Below are 17519 nucleotides of genomic sequence, written 5' to 3' on the forward strand. Positions count from 1 at the left end.
CAGTTTGCATAGCTAGCAATGCTGTCCCTGGACATTGCCACTTTATTTGTGCCGGGAGCTTGATCCTGCTGTAAGAAATTACCACTTCTTCACTTCTCTGCACCACCAGCTTCAGATTCAAAATCTCAGGCAGATGTATCTGACAAAGAATATGATTATATGCCTTCATCCTAGCTTCCAGTAAAGCTGATCTGTCTAGTGGTAGACAGGGCTCAAAAGTGGAAATGTCCTCAAAGCAAAGGGTTTCACATGCAAAATGTGATCATCCACATATAAAAACAATTTTTTTTTTTTTTAAGATGGAGTTTCGCTCTTGTTGCCCAGGCTGGAGTGCAATGGTGCGATCTCGGCTCACCGCAACTTCGCCTCCCAGGTTCAAGCAATTCTCCTGTCTCAGCCTCCCGAGTAGCTGGGACTACAGGCATGCGCCACCACGCCTGGCTAATTTTGTGTTTTTAGTAGAGACAGGGTTTCTCCATGTTGGTCAGGCTGGTCTCAAGCTCCTGAACTCAGGTCGTCCACCTGCCTTGGCCTCCCAAAGTGCTGGGATTACAGGTGTGAGCCACTGCACTGGCCAAAAAACAACATTTTTGAAGTCCTTTGTAAGGGAGCATAATTTTTTGTAAGCCAAAAAAATGTTTAGTAATCTGACGAATGTTTTGCTGCTATTGATAAGAATCTTTTAATGAGGTTCTTAAGAGTGTCAGATTTTAATCAGCATGTCCAGAGTTTGAATGCTGTATTAGGACATTTTACATTGCTATGAAGGAATACCTGAGGCTGAGTGACTTATTTAAAAAAAGAAATTTAATTGGCCCAGGGTTCTGCAGGCCGTGTAGGAAGCATGGGGCTGGCATCTGCTCCTGGTGAGGGCCTCAGGAAGTTTACAGTCATGGTGGAATGTGAAGGGGGAGGAGGCACATTGCATGATGAGAGCAGGAGCAATTGAGGGTGGGAAGTGCCACACTTTTAAACAGCCAGATCTCAGGTGAGTGACAACTAAACTCATTACCATGAGGACAGCACCAAGCCATTCATGAGGGATCTGCTCTGATGACCCAGACACCTCCCACTAGGCCCACCTCCAACATTGGAGGTCACTTTTCTTTTTTATTCTATTTTATTTTATTTTTATTTATTTATTTATTTTTTTGAGACGGAGTCTTGCTCTGTCGCCCAGGCTGGAGTGCAGTGGCACAATCTCGGCTCACTGCAACCTCCGCCTCCTGGGTTCACGCCATTATCCTGCCTCAGCCTCCTGAGTAGCTGGGACTATAGGCTCACGCCACCATACCCAGCTAATTTTTAGTAGAAACAGAGTTTCACCTTGTTAGCCAGGATGGTCTCAATCTCCTGACCTCGTGATCCACCCGCCTCGGCCTCCCAAAGTGCTGGGATTACAGGCGTGAGCCACCGCGCCCGGCCTCTTTTTTATTTTTTTGAAAGTCTTTTACTCTCTTGCCCAGGCAATAGCATGTTCATGACTCACTGCAGCTTCAACCCCTCAGGCTCAAGTGATCCTCCTGCCTCAGCTCCCTGAGTAGCTGGGCCCACAGGCACACACCACCATGTTTTGCTAACTTTTACATTTTTTGTAGGGACGAGGTCTCACTGTGTTGCCCAAGCTGGTCTCAAACTGGTGGACTCAGATGATCCTCCAGCCTCACCCTCCCAAAGTGTTGGGATTACAGGCATGAGCTACCATGCCCAGCCAAGGAAATTACATTGCAACATGAGATTTGGAGGGGACAAAACATCCAAACCATATTACATAGCATTGGATAATTTTCTGTTAATGTCTTCTGTCACCTTAAAAAGAAATTATAAGTATTGGCTGGGCGAAATGGACTTAAGTAAGCCTTTCCAATCTACATGAAATAATCAGAACATAGGGCCGAGTGCAGTGGCTCACGCCTGTAATCCCAGCACTTTGGGAGGCTGAGGCAGTTGGATCATCTGAGGTCAGGAGTTCAAGACCATCCTGGCCAACATGGTGAAACTTCGTCTACTAAAAATACAAAAATTAGCCGGGCATGGTGGTGCGTGCCTGTAGTCCCAGCTTTCAGGAGGTGGAGGCAGGAAAATTGCTTGAAGCTGGGAGGCAGAGGTTGCAGTGAGCCAAGATCATGCTACTACACTCCAGCCTGGGTGACAGAGTGAGACTCCATCTCAAAAAAAAAAAAAAAAAAATTACAAGTATTATTCTGTGTATATTGCTAGACCTTTAATTAAGTGAGCTTTGACATTGCAAGTTTTCTATCTAAGACCACACTAACATACAGACATAAAAAAATATACCCAGAATTGGGCTGGGCGCGGTGGCTTGCCTGAACACAGGAGGTGGAAGTTGCAGTGAACCAAGATGGTGCCACTGCACTCCAGCCTGGGCAGCAGAGCTATTAAGTTTTTTTCTGAGTATGTGCTACCTTTACTTTTGGTGGTGGAACCACGCATTGGAACTCAAACTCTTGAGTTTTACTCCTAACCTATAACAATCTGGTGCTTCATAATCAAATTCCCATTTGGAAAATGAAATTGTCTTTCCATTTGGGAGACTTCTGTTTTTCCTCAAACTAATTTTATAACCTATCAATCTGTTAACTAACATTAACTTTGTAAATTTTATGCAGAATACTGTCTAGGTAATATAGAGAATAAAGGAAGTAGATAGGCGCTCTTGCTCCCTCCATAGAAGTAACGCTCTATGTGATGACCACTAATTAATAACCTGTATTCTCCTGGTGATCCTGGGAACCAAAGTGGTTTCATAATGAGGATTCTTTTTTAATTAAATTTAGGCTTGAGGGATGGTGTTTGTTCTTTGTTCATGTGAGACAGTGTCTTGCTTTGTGACCCAGGCTGGAGTGCATGATCGAGGCTCACTGCAGCCTCGACATCCTAGACTCAAGCAATTCTCCCACCTCAGCCTCCGGAGTAACTGGAGCTACAGGCACATGCCACCACACCCAGATAATTTTTTTAATTTTTGTAGAGTTGGGGTCTTACTATGTTGCCTGGGAGGTCTGGCTTTTTAATAAAGAATCTTAGTCGTGAATAGAATATTTCCTTTCAATCCGTTATATAAATGAATTTTAAAGGTGACTTTTTTCTCCTCCCTTTTTTTTTTTAGTTTAATACAATTTTTTAGTAAAATGAAGAAGTGGATGGACATGTCAAATCTACCACAAGAATTTCGTGAACGTATAGAAAGGCTAGAGAGAAATTTTGAGGTGTCTACTGTAATATTCAAAAAATATGAGCCAATTTTTTTAGATATATTTCAAAATCCATATGAAGAACCACCAAAGTTACTGCGAAGCCGGAAGCAGAGGTGAGCCCTTAATCCTTACATAATTGACAAAAAGATTATGATACAAACTAAGAGAATGTACTTTTTCGAAAATCTGTTTTTTATGAAAAGTATTCCTGCAAAGAGCTTAATTATTTTCTTTTTAAATCCATGTACAATTATCCATATTTGGAAATTCAGACTAATACTTTTACTTATTTTTCTTTTTTTTTTTTTTTGAGATGGAGTCTTGCTCTGCTGCCCAGGCTGGAGTGCAGTGTCGTGATCTCAGCTCACTGCAACCTCTGTCTCCCAGGTTCAAGCAATTCTCCTATCTCAGCCTCCTGAGTAGCTGGGGTCACAGGTGTGCTGGTGCTACACAGCCTGTCTGGCTGATTTTTTATATTTTTAGTAGAGATGGGGTTTCACCGTGTTGGCCAAGATGGTCTCCAACTCATAACCTCAGGTGACCCACCCACCTCGACCTCCCAAAGTGCTGGGATTACAGACGTGAGCCACCGCACCTGGCCCTATGTTCTGATTATTTTATGTAGATTGTAAAGGCTTACTTAAGTCCATTTCATAAATAGTAGATAACTTTTCTTCATGAATGGAATTTCATGTGTAATTTGATCTATTTGATATTTATATTTACTATTTCAGTTTACATGATATTTAGCAAGCTAGTCAGACAAAAAGTAATTTTTTTCCCTTTTTAGGAGGATTCCTTGCAGTGTTAAGGATCTGTTTAATTTCTGTTGGACACTTTTTGTTTATACTAAGGGTAAGATGACACTTTCAGTGGTCTTACATTTCTACTGTGGGAACTTGGTTCTATTTGACTTGAGAGGTTTCTGGTTTTTGTGTCTTTTCTTTTTTTCCCCCCTTATAAAGGTAATTTTCGGATGATTGGGGATGACTTAGTAAACTCTTATCATTTACTTCTATGCTGCTTGGATCTGATTTTTGCCAATGCGATTATGTGCCCAAATAGACAAGACTTGCTAAATCCATCATTTAAAGGTAAGACCTTTTATTTATTTTTGAAAACTGATTATCAGTTTTTGGAAAAAGATTTTTGAAAGTTGAGCATATTTTTTTTTTCCCTCTGCTCTTCCTACACTGTCAAACTAGGTTTACCGTCTGATTTTCATACTGCTGACTTTAGGGCTTCTGAAGAGCCGCCCTGCATCATTGCTGTACTGTGTGAACTGCATGATGGACTTCTAGTAGAAGCAAAAGGAATAAAGGAGCACTACTTTAAGCCATATATTTCAAAACTCTTTGACAGGAAGGTACTGTACTTAGATGACTGAGATGTTTACAGGTCAGCAGCAGTAGTGTCAGAAGAAAAAAAAGTTTTAAGCAAGTTCTCAGCATTATAGAACTTAGGGTCAGGATTCCCAGGCTTTAGCCTCTACTGTGATTCGGAATTTCCTTATGATCTTGTGTGATGTGAGAAACAGAGCTGTTGAAAAATGTGACCAACTATATGTTCTGTTAGGTAAACATACTGTCAGAGGCAACCGCAGTCCCAGCTATCAGGGACTGTGTAGGAGGTACTGATAAAGAATTGTAAAGAACAGAACACAGAGTAGGGCTGACAAAGAATTAGGAAAAACAGGAAGTCAGAATAAGCTGACTAATTTACTGCCACAATTTGAATAACGGCTGACTGTTGAATAAAAGTCGGATGATGTATAACAACCACAGTTTTTTGTTTTTTGTTTTTTTTTTGAGACAGAGTCTCGCTCTGTCACCCAGGCTGGAGTGCAGTGGCCGGATCTCAGCTCACTGCAAGCTCCGCCTCCCGGGTTTACGCCATTCTCCTGCCTCAGCCTCCCGAGTAGCTGGGACTACAGGCGCCCGCCACCTCGCCCGGCTAGTTTTTTTTTTTTTTTGTATTTTTTTAGTAGAGACGGGGTTTCACCATATTAGCCAGGATAGTCTCAATCTCCTGACCTCGTGATCCGCCTGTCTTGGCCTCCCAAAGTGCTGGGATTACAGGCTTGAGCCACCGTGCCCGGCCAACAACCACAGTTTTAATTCCATGTAAATCGAGCAGAAAATCCATGATAGTTTTGTAGCCACTTGTAAGCTATCTGTGTGCATTCTGGACATTTTCTCCTTAGTAATTAACTTAGCTATTTCTATATTTATGAATTGGCTTGTTCCTCTGGGTCTCAATTTCTTACTTCCCCAACATCAAGCCATTAAATGTAGTTAGGCCTCAAGATTTCTCTTTGGTAAAAGGAGGGGTTTGGATTACGTATCCCACTTTTCAAATATTAAGAGATTTTTCTTTAAGCATAAATTCTTCCCTTACTGGTTTCTTCTTCTTTTATGCAAACTTTTGTATTCAGTTTTGTGTTCCTCAGATATCTATATTATGGCCCATTGTCTGTATGCTAAACATCTCTAGCAAAGTAAACTTTTTTTAAAGGATCCCAGGGACTGGGCGAGGTGGCTCACGCCTGTAATGCCAACACCTTGGGAGGCCAAAGCAGGTGGATTGCTTGAGCCCAAGAGTTCCAGACGAGCCTGGGCAACATGGCAAAACCTCGTCTCTACAAACAATACAAAAATTAGTAGGGTGTGGTGGTGCATGCTTGTAGTCCCAGCTACTTGGCAGGCTGAGGCTGCAGTGAGCCATGATTGTACCACTGCACTCCAGGCCTGGTGACAGAACCAAACCCTGTCTCAAAAAAAAATTTTTTTTTAATGTTATTTGCATGCTAAATAGTTTATCCTAGTCTGAAAGAAATATTTAATTATTCTGTTTTGTGTGTGTGTGTTATAACAATATGGAAATTTAGATAAATTTCATGTTTGTGTGTGTATTAATATGCTTAATTATATAGTGTCCCAAAATAATTTTTTCTTCACAGATATTAAAAGGAGAATGCCTCCTGGACCTTTCAAGTTTTACTGATAATAGGTAAATATCTGGTACTAGTGGTGCCTGGCATATCACAAGCTGTCGTATGTGTTGATTTGTTGAAATTTGTTAAGCATAACATTATATCAAAGTAAGACCTCCAAATTCAAGTTCTGTCTGCTTTAGTGGCATTGAATGGGTATTGTCACTAAGACTTGTTGGCTTTAAATACATTTATTTTAAGAAATCAAGGCTGGGCTGGGCGCGGTGGCTCAAGCCTGTAATCCCAGCACTTTGGGAGGCCGAGGCGGGCGGATCACAAGGTCAGGAGATCGAGACCACAGTGAAACCCCGTCTCTACTAAAAATACAAAAAATTAGCCGGGCGCGGTGGCGGGCGCCTGTAGTCCTAGCTACTCAGGAGGCTGAGGCAGGAGAATGGCGTGAACCCAGGAGGCGGAGCTTGCAGTGAGCCGAGATCGCGCCACTGCACTCCAGCCTGGGCAACAGCGTGAGACTCCGTCTCAAAAAAAAAAAAAAAAAAAAGAAATCAAGGCTGGGCACGGTGGCCCACACCTGTAATCCCAGCACTTTGGAAGGCCAAGGCAGGCAGATTGCTTGAGCTCAGAAAGTTGGAGACCAGCCTGGGCAACATGGTGAAACCCTGTCTCTACAAAAAATACAAAAATCAGCCGGACATAGTGGTGTGAGCCTGTAGTCCCAGCTACTTGGGAGGCTTAGGTGAGAGGATCGTTTGAATCTGGGAGATTGAGGTTGCAATGAGCTGTGATTGCACTACTGCACTTCGGTCTGGGTGACAGAGTGAGACCCTATTTCCAAAAAACAAAAAGAAAAAGGAAAAAAGAAAGAGGCCGGGCATGGTGGCTCACACCTATAATCCCAACACTTCAAGAGGCCAAGGCGGGCCGATCACTTGAGGTCAGGAGTTTGAGATCAGCCTGGCCAACATGGTGAAACCCCATCTTTACTAAAAATACAAAAATTAACTGAGTGTGGTGGCAGGTACCTGTAATTCCAGCTACTTGGGAGGCTGAGGCAGGAGAATTGCTTGAACCCAGGAGGCACAGGTTGCAGTGAGCCGAGATCATGCCACTGCACTCTAGCCTAGGCAACAGAGTGAGATTCCATCTCAGGGAAAAAAAAAATTATTGACACTTAGGTATTTATTTTTATTTTTATTTTTTTAGAGACAGGATCTCACTGTGTTGCCCAGGCTGATCTCGAATTCCTGGCCTCAAGCAATCCTCTCGCCATAGCCTCCCAAAGTGCTAGGATTACAGGCATGACCCACCACAGCCAGCGAATTGACATTTAAAACAGCTACCCGGCCAGGCGCGTGGTGGCTCATGCCTATAATCCTAGCACTTTGGGAGGCCGAGGCAGGCAGATCACGAGGTCAGGAGATTGAGATCATCCTGGCCAAAATGGTGAAACCCGGTCTGTACTAAAAATAGAAAAATTAGCTGGGCATGGTGGCACATGCCTGTAGTCCCAGCTACTTGGGAGGCTGAGGTAGGCGGATCGCTTGAACCCAAGAGGTGGAGGTTGCAGTGAGCTGAGATTGCACCACTGCACTCCATCCTGGGCAACAGAGCAAGACTCGTCTCAAATAAAAATAAAAATCAAGGCTGGGCACAGTGGCTCACACCTGTAATCCCAGCACTTTGGAAGACCAAGGCAGGCAGATCGCTTGAGCTCAGAAGGTTGGAGACCAGCCTGGGGAACATGGTGAAACCCTGTCTTTACGAAAAATACACAAATCAGCTGGACGTAGTGGTGTGAGCCTGTAGTCCCAGCTACTTGGGAGGCTGAGGTGGAAGGATCATTTTAATCTGGGAGGTTGAGGTTGCAGTGAGCTATGATTGCACCACTGCACTTCAGCCTGGGTAACGGAGCGAGACCGTGTTTCCAAAAATAAACCAAGAAAAAAAGAAAGAGGCCGGGCATGGTGGCTCACGCCCGTAATCCCAACACTTTGGGAGGCCGGGGTGGGCTGATCACTTGAGGTCAGGAGTTTGAGATCAGCCTGGCCAACATGGTGAAACCCCATCTCTACTAAAAATACAAAAATTATCTGGGTGTGGTGGCACCTGTAATCCCAGCTGCTTGGGAGACTGAGGCAGGAGAATCACTTGAACCCAAGAGGCAGAGGTTGCAGTGAGCTGAGATCACACCAGTGCACTCTAGCCTAGGTGACAGAGCAAGATTCCATCTCAAAAAAAAAAAAAAAAAATCATTGACACTTACGTATTTATTTTTATTTTTATTTTTTTAGAGATGGGATCTCACTGTGTTGCCCAGGCTGGCCTCGAATTCCTGGCCTCAAGCAATCCTCTCACCATAGCCTCCCGAAGTGCTAGGATTACAGGCATGACCCACCACACCCAGCCAATTGGCATTTAAAACAGCTACTCGGCCAGGCGCGTGGTGGCTCACACCTGTAATCCTAGCACTTTGGGAGACTGAGGTGGGCAGATCACAAGGTCAGGAGATCGAGACTATCCTGGCCAATGTGGTGAAACCCCATCTCTACTAAAAGTACAAAAACTAGCCGGGCATGGTGGTGCAAGCCTGTAGTCCCAGCTACTCGGGAGGCTAAGGCAGAAGAATTGCTTAAACCTGGGAGGTAGAGGCTGCAGTGAGCCAAGATCGCATCACTGCATTCCAGCCCGGGTGACAGAGTGAGACTCTGTCTTAAAAACAAACAAACAGGCCGGGCGCGGTGGCTCACGCCTGTAATCCCAGCACTTTGGGAGGCCGAGGCGGGCGGATCACAAGGTCAGGAGATCGAGACCATCCTGGCTAACACTGTGAAACCCCGTCTCTACTAAAAATGCAAAAAATTAGCCGGGCGAGGCGGCGGGCGCCTGTAGTCCCAGCTACTCGGGAGGCTGAGGCAGGAGAATGGCGTGAACCCGGGAGGCGGAGCTTGCAGTGAGCCGAGATCGCGCCACTGCACTCCAGCCTGGGCAACTAAGCGAGACTCTGTCTCAAAACAAACAAACAAACAAACAAACAAATAAAAAACAGCTGTTCTCTTGAGAAACTAATAAATGAACCCAATGACTCTGTATTTCACTTTACATTCTTTCACTAATCACTTGTTGGCAGTACCCATATTTTTTTTTTTTTCTGAGACGGAATCTCGCTCTGTTGCCCAGGCTGGAGTGCAGTGACGCGATCTTGGCTCACTGCAAGCTCCACCTCCCAGGTTCAGGCCATTCTCTTGCCTCACCCTCCTGAGTAGCTGGGACAACAGGCGCCTGCCACCACACCTGGCTAATTTTTTGTATTTTTAGTAGATATGGGATTTCACCATGTTAGCCAGGATGGTCTCGATCTCCTGACCTCATGATCTGCCCACCTCGGCTTCCCAAAATGCTGGGATTACAGGCGTGAGCCACTGCGCCCGGCCCTTTTGTTTTTTGAGACGGAGTCTTGCTCTGTTGCCAGGCTGGAGGGCAGTGGCGCAATCTTGGCTCACTGCAACCTCCACCTGCCATATTTCAAAGCCACTATTGTTTCCTTAGTGATCAGAAACCATTTTCATAATTAGATTCAACTAGTTTTCAGATTAAGTATATGTAGTCTCTCACTTTTCAAAGTAATTTATTGGTTGTGTGAATGTGAAGAATGTCCATAATCAGGTAGGACCCTCTGATATTGTTAGATGGGCAGAGTTAATAAAAATTAGAAAGTTGTCAGATTTTCTAAGCTGTAAACACTAAATCTATCTTCAAGTCAAAATAAATCCATTGTGTAACTTAGTATTACAGCTTATAATAATTCTCTTTGCAGCAAAGCAGTGAATAAGGAGTACGAAGAGTATGTTCTAACTGTTGGTGATTTTGATGAGAGGATCTTTTTGGGGGCAGACGCAGAAGAGGAAATTGGAACACCTCGAAAGTTCACTGGTGACACCCCATTAGGGAAACTGACCGCACAGGCTAATGTGGAGTATAACCTTCAACAACACTTTGAAAAAGTAATATAACCTAGCCTGGCCTCAATCTTGAATGATCTTTTTCTCTGTGTGTCTGATTCTACTAACAGCAGAAGCATCTTTCAAGTTAAATCTTGAGTTTCTTCTACTAATTCATATTTCCCATGAAAGCCTTAAAAGGTAATTTTTAAAACTGGCATTTAGTATTTTTACCTTATTTCTTACTATTTTCATATTTTATATCCATTTTCCCAGCATGCCTGGGTTTATTAGTAGAGTATATGTCTTTTGGCATGAAGAGGAAGTTTTCCTTTCTTACCGTTCTTTCTTTGCTTCAACTTAGCCTCTGTTACATTGCTTTACATTTTAGCTTGCTTTCCTACCCATGACACAAACTATGTGTTTTTCTGTAACTTCAGCCATAAAACTCTGGACTTGATTGTTAATGGCCAAGGCTTAACCCTGTATTTATGTGTAAAATGGGTTGGAGGAAGAGATCTAATGGAAAATTCACTTGTCTAGAACATAGTAAAACCTAAGTTTTTGTCCAAGCTTTGACATTAACTTAGTCAACTGAAACACGTTTTTAAATTTCTCTGTTCCTATTTCCTCATATATAGAATTAAAGTATGTATACATTATCTTTCAAATCAGTGGTGTGAAGATTAAATGAAATTATAGGTAGAAAGTGCTTTAAAAAAGTGTTATTCAAATATAAGGATGTTATTAGCATAGTATTGCTAAAAATTTCATGGATATTTTAAATATGAGTAGAGAAGATGGTAAATGCACTGAATTAAACATATAATAAGGAAGATGGTAACTTTTAAAAACTCACAGATTTTTCTTTTCTGACAGAAAAGGTCATTTGCACCTTCTACCCCTCTGACAGGACGGAGATATTTACGAGAAAAAGAAGCAGTCATTACTCCTGTTGCATCAGCCACCCAAAGTGTCAGCCGGTTACAGAGTATTGTGGCTGGTCTGAAAAATGCACCAAGTGACCAACTTACAAATATTTTTGAGTATGTATAATACTGTTACTTTTTCAAATGTCTTTTTAAAATTAGATTTCTTATTCCATTCTGTTTTTAGTATATTCAGAATTCTCAAGATAGTGGATGTTCATCTGGCAAGTTTTACTATACCATTTCAATCACAAAATATATTGACCTAAATCCATATTGAAGTACCTATTAAAAATTATGTATAACAGTCGGGCACAGTGGCACACACCTGTAGTCCCAGCTACTTGGGAAGCTAGTTTGGCCAACATAGTGAGACTAATTCCAGCTTGGCCAAGATAGGGAGACCTTATCGCTCCCTTTTTTTTTTTTTGAAACAGGGTCTCGCTGTCTCCCAGGCTGGAGTGCAGTGCCGCAATCACAGCTTACTGCAGCCTCCACCTCCTGGGCTCAAGCAACTCTCCCACCTCAGTCCCCCAAGTAGCTAGAACTACAGGTGCAAGCCACCATGCCTAATTTTTTATATTTTTTGTAGAGACAGGGTTTTGTCATGTTGCTCAGGCTGATCTTGAACTTCTGAGCTCAAGTGATCCAACTGCCTTGGCCTCCCAAAGTGCTGGGATTACAGGCATGAGCAACCATGCCAGGCCAACCTTATCTCTTAAAAATAGTTATATATAATGTTATTTCATGGGAGTATAGACTTTTAGAGATAAGTGTACCTTAAAGATTATTTAGCACTGATATTTCACTCTTTAACTACCCCTGAGTTATGCATGTTTTGATTTTACATTGACTTTATTTTTTAATTTATTTTTATGTTTGTTTCTAAAGATCACCTGTATAAGGGCATACATTAATTTTAAATGGGGACATTCTAAATGTCCATTCGATTCTAAATGTCCATTAGATAGGGGACTAATTGCATATTGGTGGTACAGCCATAAAAATGAAATTATTTATTTATTTATTTTTGAGACAGAGTTTTGCTCTTGTTGCCCAGGCTGGAGTGCAATGGCACAATCTCGGCTCACTGCAACCTCTGCCTAGTGGGTTCAAGCGATTCTCCTGCCTCAGCCTCCTGAATAGCTGGGATTACGGGCATGCGCCACCATGCCCGGCTAATTTTGTATTTTTAGTAGAGATGGGGTTTCTCCACGTTGGTCAGGCTGGTCTTGAACTCCCGACCTCAGGTAATCTGCCCTCCTGGGCCTCCCAAAGTGCTGGGATTATAGGCATGAGCCACCGTGCCCAGCCCATAAAATGGAATTTTATACAGGTTTTTTTGTTTTTTTTTTGAGATGGAGTCTCGCTCTGTCGCCCAGGCTGGAGTGCAGTGGCCGGATCTCAGCTCACTGCAAGCTCCACCTCCTGGGTTTACGCCATTCTCCTGCCTCAGCCTCGCGAGTAGCTGGGACTACAGGCGCCCGCCACTTCGCCTGGCTAGTTTTTTGTATTTTTTTAGTAGAGACGGGGTTTCACCGTGTTAGCCAGGATGGTCTCGATCTCCTGACCTCGTGATCCGTCCGTCTCGGCCTCCCAAAGTGCTGGGATTACAGGCTTGAGCCACCGCGCCCGGACTTTTTCTTTTTTGAGGAAGCATGATTCCTGGTAAAGATGGTAGAATGAAGCCAGATCAGAGAACCTTCTTTCCTAATACCTAATAAAATAAGAGAATAGTAAAAACCAGCAAAATATTTATCAGTGGCAACCAAATGAGGAGAGAGAGATGATTTCATGACATAAATTTCCAAAGTAGAGATCAAAAAGAAAATTGATGATTCTGGTATCCCTATCCCTAAGCAGTGTTGGAGAAAGAGGGTATAGTGATAGATCTTGAGAATTCTCATCAATACTTCAGATTTGGAGAGAAACAAGTGGGGGAGCAGGCAGACAGATAAAAAGTCATACAAATCTCCCCAAGTGAAAAGTTTGTATGTACCACCACCAGGATCCCAGCAGAAATATAAACAACTGCCAAGGGCTGCCATTTTCCAACGTTCCATGATGATATGGGGGAGAGATCCTCATATAACTAGACGTCCCTGACTAGGAATGGTGAACCCTGGAATGGGAGTATTTAACTAAATCTCAGAAGACAAAGCAAAACCCTAGTTCTCCAAGAAAAGCTGAACATAGCTGAGTTCTCCCCCATTCCTCAAACGTTCGGGATACAAGAAAGTAGACGGAACAATCTCCAGCCTCAGAAATAGCTCAGAAGAAAAGCATACTGCCGGTAAGGTAGGAAGACTGTCCTGGATCTACCTTCCATATCATTTGAGTAAATAGATCTGGATTGAACTACTGTTCAAACATGAGTAAGTTGAAAAGCAGTGACAAAGCAACTATACAAATATGTCAATAAGGGAAAAGAAGGAAGTACAGAATGCAAAAGAAAAAGTCTAGACACAAATGGCAACACTAGGTGTTGTGGCTCATGCCTGTAATTGCAGCACTTTGGGAGGCTGAGGCAAGAGGATCAGTTGAGCCCAGGAGTTTAAGACCAGCCTGAGCAACATGATGGGACCCTGTCTCTCAGAAAAAATTTAAAAATTAGTCATGGTGATATGCATTCCAACTACTTGGGAGGCTGAGATGGGAGAGTCGCTTGAGCTCAGCCATGATCACACCATTGTACTCTAACCTGGGCAACAGAGCGAGACCCTATCTCAAAAAAAAAAAAAAAAAGAAAGAAAGACATCTGTGTTTGTGGACTGGAAGACTTAATATTGTTAAGATATCTATATTAGAGGCCAGGTGCAATGGCACATATCTGTAATCCCAGGACTTTGATAGGCCAGGGTGGGTGTTTTGCTTGAGCTCAGGAGTTTGAGACTAGCCCGGGCAACATAGCAAGACCTCATCTTTACAAAAAACAAAATAAATAAAACTTAGCCATTGTGGCCATTGTTTGTTTGTTTGTTTGTTTTGGAACGTAGTCTTGCTCTGTCACCAGGCTGGAATGCAATGACGTGATCTCGGCTCACTGCAAACTCTGCCTCCCAGGTTCAAGCAATTTTCCTGCCTCAGCCTCTAGCTGAGACTACAGGCACCTGCCACTATGCCCAGCTAATTTTTGTATTTTTAGTAGAGATGGGGTTTCACCGTCTTGACCAGGATGTTCTCAATCTCCTGACCTCATGATCCTCCTGCCTTGGCCTCCTGAAGTGCTGGGATTATAGGCATAAGCCACCACGCCCAACATTTTTTTTTTTTTTTTTTTTTTTTTTTTTTTTTTTTTGAGAGAGTTTCGCTGTTATTGCCCAGGCTGGAGTGCAATGGCTCGATCTCAGCTCACTGCAATCTCCACCTCCCAGGTTCAATTGATTCTTCTGTCTCAGCCTCCCAAGTAGCTGGATGACAGGCATGCACCACCATGCCCGGCTAATTTTTTGTATTTAGTAGAGATGGGGTTTTACCATGTTGGTCAGGCTGGTCTTGAACTGCTGACCTCAAGTAATCCACCACCTTGGCCTCCAAAAGTGCTGGGATTACAACAGGCGTTAGCCACCAGGCCTGGCCAATTTTTGTATTTTTAGTAGAGACAGGGTTTCACCATGTTGGCCAGGCTGGTCTCCAACTCCTGGCCTCAAGTGATCTACCCACCTTGGCCTCCTGAAGTGCTGAGAATATAGGTATGAGCCACCATGCCCAGCCTCAAACCTGAAAGCTTTAACATAGCAAAGAAAACAATCAACAGAGTAAAAAAACAGCCTATAGAATGGGAAAAGTAATTGTAAACCGTATATTAGATGAGGGGTTCATACTCAGAATATGTAAAGAACTCCTAAAACTCAAGAACAACAAATAACTCAATTTAAAAATGTATAAAGGATTGAGTAGATATTTCTCCAAAGAATATATGCAACTGGCCAAAAGCATATGAAAAAAAATCTGATATCACTTATCAGGGAGTTGCAAATCAAAATCACAATGAGATAATACCTCACATATCAGCATAGCCACTTCCCACTCATCACCCCAAAAAACCCAAAATAGCAGGTGTTGGTAAGGATGTGGAGAAATAGGAACGCTTACACACTGTTAGTAGAATTGTAAAGTGGTGCAGCCACTATGGAAAACAGTATGGAGGTTCCTCAAAAAATTAAAAATAGAAGTACCATATGACTCAGCAATACCACTTCTGGGTATACATCCAAAAGAATTAAAAACAGCATCTCAAAGGGATATTTGCACGTCATGTTCACTGCAGCATTATTCCCAATAACCAAGATGTGGAAACACCTTAAGTGTCCATTGATAGACAAAATACTGTGTGTGTATTTGTGTGTGTGTGTATATATATAGATACACATATAGATATGAGATGCAATATTATTCAGCCTTATAAAAGAAGGAAATCCTGCCATTTGCTACAACATGGATGAACCTTTAGTACATTATGTTAAGTGAAGTTAGTCAATCACAAAAAGACAAAATACTGCATGATTCCACTCATATAGGGTACATAGTATGGTCAAACTTACAGCAGCAAAGTTATATTACATGTGTATACAATCTGTATTTTTATTATGTAATTTACATGTTAAAATATGTTATCATATAAAGCTTTGTTTACATATGTAGATTTCCAACTGAGAATACAACTTTGGCTGCTAAAAACCAATTCTTGAAAGAAGGCATGTGGGCCAGGCATGGTGGCTCACACCTATTACTTCAGCATTTTGGGAGGCTGAGGTGGGTGGATCACAAGGTCAGGAGATCTAGACCAACTTGGGCAACATGGTGAAACCCATCTCTACTAAAACTACAAAAATTAGCCGGGTATGGTGGCGCGCGCCTGTAATCCCAGCTACTTGGGAGGTTGAGACGGGAGAATCGCTTAAACCTGGGAGGCAGAGGTTACAGTGAGCTGAGATTGCGTCATTGCACTCCAGCCTGGGCAACAGAGTGAGACCCCGTCTCAAAAAAACAAAAAAAAAGAAGGCATGTTAATACTGTGGTGTAGAGTTGTTTTTTTGTTTGTTTGTTTGTTTTTGTAATTAGGGTCCTCTTGTATTTTGTAGATCTTGTGTGCGTAATCCTATGGAAAACATTATGAAAATACTAAAAGGAATGGGAGAGACTTTCTGCCAACACTATACTCAATCAACAGATGAACAGCCAGGATCTCACATAGGTAAGAAAAGAAAACTAAAGTTGGCATAGCATTGAAAATAAGTAATCCCCCCAAAATTAGAAATTCAAGTTTTTTCCTCTCCCGTTATTCTTCTTTCTTTCTTTCTTTTTTTTTTTTTTTGAGACCAAGTTGCCCAGGCTGGAGTACAGTGACGCGATCTTGACTCACTGCAACCTCCTCCTCCCAGGTTCAAGCAATTCTTCTGCCTCAGCCTACCAAGTAGCTGCTATTACAGGCACCCACCACCACACGGGCTAATTTTGTATTTTTAGTAGAGACGGAGTTTCACCGTGTTGGTCAGGCTGGTCTCAGACTCCGGACCTCAGGTGATCTGCTCTCCTAGGCCTCCCAGAGTGCTAGGATTGCAGGTGTGAGCCACCACTCCCAGGCTACCCTGCTATTCTTAATGTATCAGATTTAAGTTTATGTATAATTTTTGCTTTTCAGTCCTTAACAACTAAAATTCATTAACACATGTTTTCTCTGTATTTCCCCAATAGACTTTGCTGTAAACAGACTAAAGCTGGCAGAAATTTTGTATTATAAAATACTAGAGACCGTAATGGTTCAGGAAACACGAAGACTTCATGGAATGGACATGTCAGTAAGTAAATCCACTCTCTGCGCTACTGGCAAGGTCCAAAAGTCGCAGCCTGGAAGCAGTGTTTTGAGAGGCTCTGTAAGGCATTGTGGGGGTCACCAATCTAGGACACACTTGGCCAGGATGACATTTAGTTGACTTTAGCACATGCAAGGCTAATCACATCTAGGCAGAAATGTGAAATAACATAAAGTTCATCTTTGGTACACGTCAGTGTGTTTTAAGTTTTTTTTGTTTTGTTTTTTGTTTTTGTCCTTCATTCCCAGCTAGTGATCCCTCCATCTGTTAAAGCAACTGTTAGTTAAGACATTTGTCCATACCTTCCAAGGATTTTGGATTATAAAATGGTGGGGGGAGGGGGGGCGGTTTGTTTTGGTTCTTTAACTATTTGACCAAGTCAGACCACTCTCTCCAATAAGCTGTATAAAAGAATTTTTCTACAAATTCAAACCTATCATATGATCTTTGTTTCCTCTTCCTTCATTATTTCCCTCTGCAGTCACTCTTGGAGTCTTCTAACTTTCTATCCCAATAGGAACAGGTTGATGTCTTAAGGATGCTGCGTAACTATTGTAATAGAATTTCTCTTTGTGTTTACCTGGAAATTTTTTTCATATATTTTCTGTGTTGGTTTCTCTTTTTCCTGGATTCTGTGTCTTTCTCTTTCATAGTTTACACTAATA

General features: G+C 42.4%; 2 protein-coding genes across 17 annotated transcripts in view; one reads left to right on the top strand and one right to left on the bottom strand.

Moving 5' to 3' along the window:
• The window catches only part of MANBAL (mannosidase beta like), a 634273-nt gene that overhangs the window by 239919 nt on the left and 376835 nt on the right, over positions 1-17519 (bottom strand). The window lies entirely within an intron of this gene.
• RBL1 (RB transcriptional corepressor like 1) overlaps positions 1-17519 on the top strand; it is a 90104-nt gene that overhangs the window by 17930 nt on the left and 54655 nt on the right. For 6 of the 8 annotated variants that reach the window (XM_050807013.1, XM_050807015.1, XM_050807018.1 and 3 more), the window contains 9 exons: positions 3131-3331; positions 4009-4073; positions 4184-4312; positions 4424-4584; positions 6178-6227; positions 9986-10172; positions 10989-11155; positions 16123-16235; positions 16736-16839. In XM_050807013.1, the coding sequence (XP_050662970.1) occupies positions 3131-3331; positions 4009-4073; positions 4184-4312; positions 4424-4584; positions 6178-6227; positions 9986-10172; positions 10989-11155; positions 16123-16235; positions 16736-16839 (1177 nt within the window). The other 2 variants (XM_050807020.1, XM_050807021.1) reach the window with 2 other exon arrangements.

This window comes from Macaca thibetana, chromosome 10 (assembly GCF_024542745.1).
Source record: "Macaca thibetana thibetana isolate TM-01 chromosome 10, ASM2454274v1, whole genome shotgun sequence".
Lineage (NCBI taxonomy): Eukaryota > Metazoa > Chordata > Mammalia > Primates > Cercopithecidae > Macaca > Macaca thibetana.